This window comes from Procambarus clarkii, chromosome 57, assembly GCF_040958095.1.
Source record: "Procambarus clarkii isolate CNS0578487 chromosome 57, FALCON_Pclarkii_2.0, whole genome shotgun sequence".
Classification (NCBI taxonomy): Eukaryota; Metazoa; Arthropoda; class Malacostraca; order Decapoda; family Cambaridae; genus Procambarus; species Procambarus clarkii.
The window spans coordinates 19967165-19972445 of NC_091206.1; the positions used below are offsets into that span (position 1 = coordinate 19967165).

General features: G+C 41.2%; 1 protein-coding gene across 1 annotated transcript; it reads left to right on the top strand.

Annotated features, from left to right (window-relative positions):
• Window positions 1–1261: 1261 nt before the first annotated feature.
• LOC138353373 (uncharacterized) lies at window positions 1262–2670 on the top strand. Its single transcript, XM_069306375.1, has 2 exons — window positions 1262–1404; window positions 1863–2670. The coding sequence occupies exons 1-2, from the start codon at window positions 1262–1264 to the stop codon at window positions 2668–2670; spliced, it is 951 nt and encodes a 316-aa protein (XP_069162476.1).
• Window positions 2671–5281: the final 2611 nt, after the last annotated feature.

The window sequence follows — 5281 nt, forward strand, 5'->3', positions numbered from 1 at the left end:
TATCATTAAAGAAGCAATAAGTAGCTAATAAAAAAAATGGGCCTGGTGTAGCACTATCTTCCTCCCCCGCGCATTAATATTGAAAGAGAAGCTTCAGCAATGATAAATAGACTAATTTGAAACTGCCAAGTTCAATGAATTAAGCTCAAGGGGAATCATTTGTTTTCTTCACAGTCTTATTACGTGGCTGGCCAAGCTAGGATTATTCCAAGCTGGGAATATTCCAAGCTGGGATTATTCCAAGCTGCGAACGCTCCTAGTTGTAACAACTCCAAACACAGAACATTCCAAGTTGGAAATACTCAAAGTTGGGAGTACTCCAAGCTGAGAACGCTCCAAGCTGGGAACACTCCAAGCTAGGAACGCTCCAAGCTGGGAACGCTCCAAGCTGGGAAAACTCCAAGCTGGGAACGCTCCAAGCTCGGAAAACTCCAAGCTGTGAACGCTCCAAGCTGGGAACACTCCAAGCTGGGAACGCCTCAAGCTTGGAATACTCGGCTCCTGCAGCATCTTGTGTGTGTGTGTGTGTGTGTGCGTGTGTGTGTGTGTGTGTGTGTAAAAGTATGAATTGGATAAGTTAAGATTTAGGAAAGACCTGGGTAAATAATAGTTTCAAAATAAGATTGTGAATTTATGGAACATATAACCGGTAACATTATTGACGCGAGATTGCTGGATTGTTTCAAGCGTAGGTTAAGCATATATATGAATGACTTTAGGGGGATAGGAATAGAAACACCCCTCCCCCCCCCCCCCCGTGTGGGGCCAATAGGTCCTCTCAAGTTCCCCTTTTTCTCATGTTCATAAGATAAACTACAAAAGGCTCATTGGATCATGCGTGGCATTACACACAGAAATCACAATAGCGTGATGCATCAAATGAACAAATCCAGAAGGGCCGTGACGAGGATTCGAACTTGCGTCCGAGAGCATTCCAGACGCTGCCTTAATCGACTGAGCTACTACCATGTCGTAGCTCAGTCGATGAAGGCAGCGTCTGGGATGCTCTCGGACGCAGGTTCGAATCCTCGTCACGGCTCTTGCTGATTTGATCCTGCGTGGCATCTCTTGTTTACATCCAACCAAACAACTGCACCTTAAACAATCCAGCGATCTCGCTCTTGTTATATTACCGGGTAATTTGTTCTATAAATCTACAATCCTATTATAAAAACCTGTATTTACCCAGGTCTTATGAATGTGAACCAAATTTCTGTTTTTTTGTGTGTGTGTTCAGAGGATTGAAGCCAGCGTTCCGAGGATGATTGCAATAAGCGGTTCAGGGGAGAGGTTTGCAATCATTGTTCAAGGGAAATTGTTGCAATCTTCGTTCAGAGGGAGTGTTGAAATAAATGTTTATTGGAGAAAATTGCAAAAAGCATTTAGTGAGGAGGACGACTCACGGTAAACTCTCACAAGCACACAAAAGGGAAATTGAGAGAAACAAAAGTGGGTGAGTTGAGATCACAGGTAAATGACAGTACGTCATTATTTATTTATTTATTTATTTATTTATTTTATTTATTTATTTATATACAGGAAGGTACATTGGGTTTGTGAGAATACATAGCATAGTATTTACAATCTTGTAAAGCCACTAGTACGCGCAGCGTTTCGGGCAGGTCCTTATAATCTCTCGAGATGAGAGATTATAATTGATCAACGTAACAAGATGGCTAAGTTTAGCAACTCTGAAGGGAAGAAGAAATAGACCAATATTTTCAATTTCTTTCTTTATTATGCACCCCCATACCCATACTGCAGGCGGTGGTGGAAAGAATTACAGAGGCATATAATGGGTTTAGGAACCGGTTCAGGAAGTAAGCGAGTCACAAACTGAAGTGAGTCACAAACTGAATAAGCGAGTCACAAACTGAAGTAAGCGAGTCACAAACTGAAGTAAGCGAGTCACAAACTGAAGTAAGCGAGTCACAAACTGAAGTAAGCGAGTCCCAAACAGAATTAAGCGAGTCGCAAACAGAATTAAGCGAGTCACAAACTGAAGTAAGCGAGTCACAAACTAAAGTAAGCGAGTCACAAACTAAAGTAAGCGAGTCACAAACTAAAGTAAGTGAGTCACAAACTAAAGTAAGTGAGTCACAAACTGAAGTAAGAGAGTCACAAACTGAAATAAGCGAGTCACAAACTGAAGCAAGCGAGTCACAAACTGAAGTAAGCGAGTCACAAACTGAAGTAAGCGAGTCTCAAACAGAATTAAGCGAGTCGCAAACTGAAATAAGCGAGTCACAAACTGAAGTAAGCGAGTCACAAACTGAAATAAGCGAGTCACAAACTGAAGTAAGCGAGTCGCAAACTGAAATAAGCGAGTCACAAACTGAAGTAAGCGAGTCACAAACTGAAATAAGCGAGTCACAAACTGTAGTAAGCGAGTCACAAACTGAAATAAGCGAGTCACAAACTGAAGTAAGCAAGTCGCAAACTGAAATAGGTGAGTCACAAACTGAAGTAAGCGAGTCACAAACTGAAATAAGCGAGTCACAAACTGAAGCAAGCGAGTCACAAACTGAAGTAAGCGAGTCACAAACTGAAGTAAGCGAGTCCGAAACTAAAGTAAGCAAGTCCCAAACTAAAGTAAGTGAGTCCCAAACAGAATTAAGCGAGTCGCAAACTGAAGTAAGCGAGTCTCAAAACAATCTTAAAATTTCTTGAGCCTCTGGTTAGGCAAAATTCCGTTTAACAAGCAATTACTGCCGACCTGTTTGTCTGCGACATTATTGAAGACACAAAGACCCGTATTGTAGCCTGCTCCTTTAGAGACCGGGTCTCCAAATTATGGAAAATATTTCCAAAGTTCTTTATTTGTGTTAATAATGAAAGTTTTTTTAGGTTGATTTAGCTTTATTGGAGACAATTTAAGATTTAAGGGTGCTACTACTGACGACTTTGTTGGAATTAAGCATTTAAGAAGGAGCAGGAATGGGTAGGTAGAGATAGGGAGGGTAGAAAGAAGGTAAGGAAGGGGGGAAAGGAAGGAAGGAAGGAACAGACGACAGAAGAAATGGAAAAGGGGTTAGAAGGAGAAGGAGAAATAAAGTGGTTAAAACTATAGAAGATGATAGGAAGAAGGGAAAGAGGGACACAAGAGACGAAAGAAAGAGAAGGGAAAGGTAGGAGGGGGAGGGAGGAAAGGGAAGGATAGAGAGAGAGAGAGAGAGAGAGAGGGGGGGAGGAAAGAAGAGTGCCATGAATCAGACATTGTTATTGCTAGCTGTTGCATTATATTTGTCCATATTGACATTCTGCTTTTCATTATAGACTTCATACTAATTAATATTATGCAAATACTGTTAATTATTGTCATCATACTGATCATTATAGCTTAATTATCTTCACTCATCACTGGCAGGATTACCTTAACATCAACCCTCAATAATTCCTGATAACCTCCAGGTGTGTGTGTGTGTGTGTGTGTGTGTGTGTGTCGTGTTAAACCACAGTTTCCAGACACCTTATTAACAACATTGCACAGTCAGAGCTCTCCGTTGTTAACTACATTAATGTTAATATTGACAGATTATCAACACCCCGTTTTCTTGAACATTAGAGCAGACCCGAAGACTCGGACGGGGCAGCTTAAGGTCGTTTCTACCCAGCGAGTTATCAGGAAAATCACCCATAATGATACGATTACTTTTATTCAAAGGGAATTTAAAGCGAAATTATATGCAGGTTGCCTGCCGTGATTAAATCATTAATACGACCATTTACATGTAATGAATAACGTGTTTAAGTTGGCATAAGGCTGTTGGAAATATTCTAAATGATAGATTGTAACGATAAAAAAAGCAGAGAGAAAAATAAAGGTAATTATAAGACGCTTTGAGAAGATTATTCAGAGATTTGTGAAAAGGCAAAAGTCTTTGAAATCTGGATAGAGAGAGAGAGAGAGAGAGAGAGAGAGAGAGAGAGAGAGAGAGAGAGAGAGAGAGAGAGAGAGAGAGAGAGGGAGAGAGAGAGAGGGAGAGAGAGAGAGGGAGAGAGAGAGAGAGAGAGGGGGAGAGAGAGAGAGAGAGGGAGAGGGAGAGAGAGAGAGAGAGAGAGAGAGAGAGAGAGAGAGAGAGAGAGAGAGAGAGAGAGAGAGAGAGAGAGAGAGAGAGAGAGAGAGAGAGAGAGGGCTGGAGAAATATTAATCCTATGATTAAATGGAAGCACGAGAAGATTATTATAATTGGAATATAAATGATTTAATCCCAAATTTCCGTCTCATCCCTTAGTTGATTATGTGGTCCAAAGGTTCAATAGTACCCACTCAGGAGATCCAAATGTACAATATTGAGCCTGGACGCGAATGTTGCAAGGGACCATATATATATATATATATATATATATATATATATATATATATATATATATATATATATATATATATATATATATATATATATATATATATATATATATATTGGCACCCTTTGGAAGATACCACACACCATTAAAGTTCACAACAAGAAGAGCTGTTCGTTGGTCATCATATATAACGAACTACTGTTCACTATTACTAACTACTGGCCAAACTATGTGGTTTTGTCAGTGGTTATTCTCGTCTATATAGAACCAGAATAGGCCGCTATGCTTCTGATACCTTGTGAACCTCTCCACTAAGTGTATCTATCTTTGAATAAATCCCCCACCAGGTACCTAAGTTGGAAGTACCTTTGGTTGGAGGTTTAGCTTAGTGGAGGTTAATTGGAGGTTTACTAAGCGTACCTTTGACTGTTGGAATGGCGAATTACTGACCAAGCTACAAGCACCAGGCTCTTCAGGATCAGTGCCTGAGCTTGATCATGACTTGTGTTCAATCCCCGATGCTCCACGTGATTAACAGCTCAGAAGATACAATATGAACAACTCGTAGATTGATGACTGTATTGTTGAGGATAACCAAAGTCATCAGTGTCCGGACACTTTCCTTCACCTGGAACTCTAGAGACAGTTGTTCCCCCCTCCCCTCGAATACCTTATTTTGTGTGGATACTTTGTGCAGCTTCCGGGGATCACCAGCCCTGCGGCCCGGTCTCCGACCAGGCCCGGTTGGTCGTCTAGTCAATCAGGCTGTTAGACGCGAATACTCGCAACCTGATGTATCAGGCTGATCAACCTGATCAACCTTCAGCCTGGTTGATCAGGTATTCTTTGGAGGTGTTTGTCGAGTTTTCTCTTGAACACTGTGAGAGGCCGGCCAGTTATGCCCCTTACGTGTAGCGGGAGAGTGTTGAAATATCTTGGGCCATGTTAATTGTTCTCCCTCAGCGTACCTATT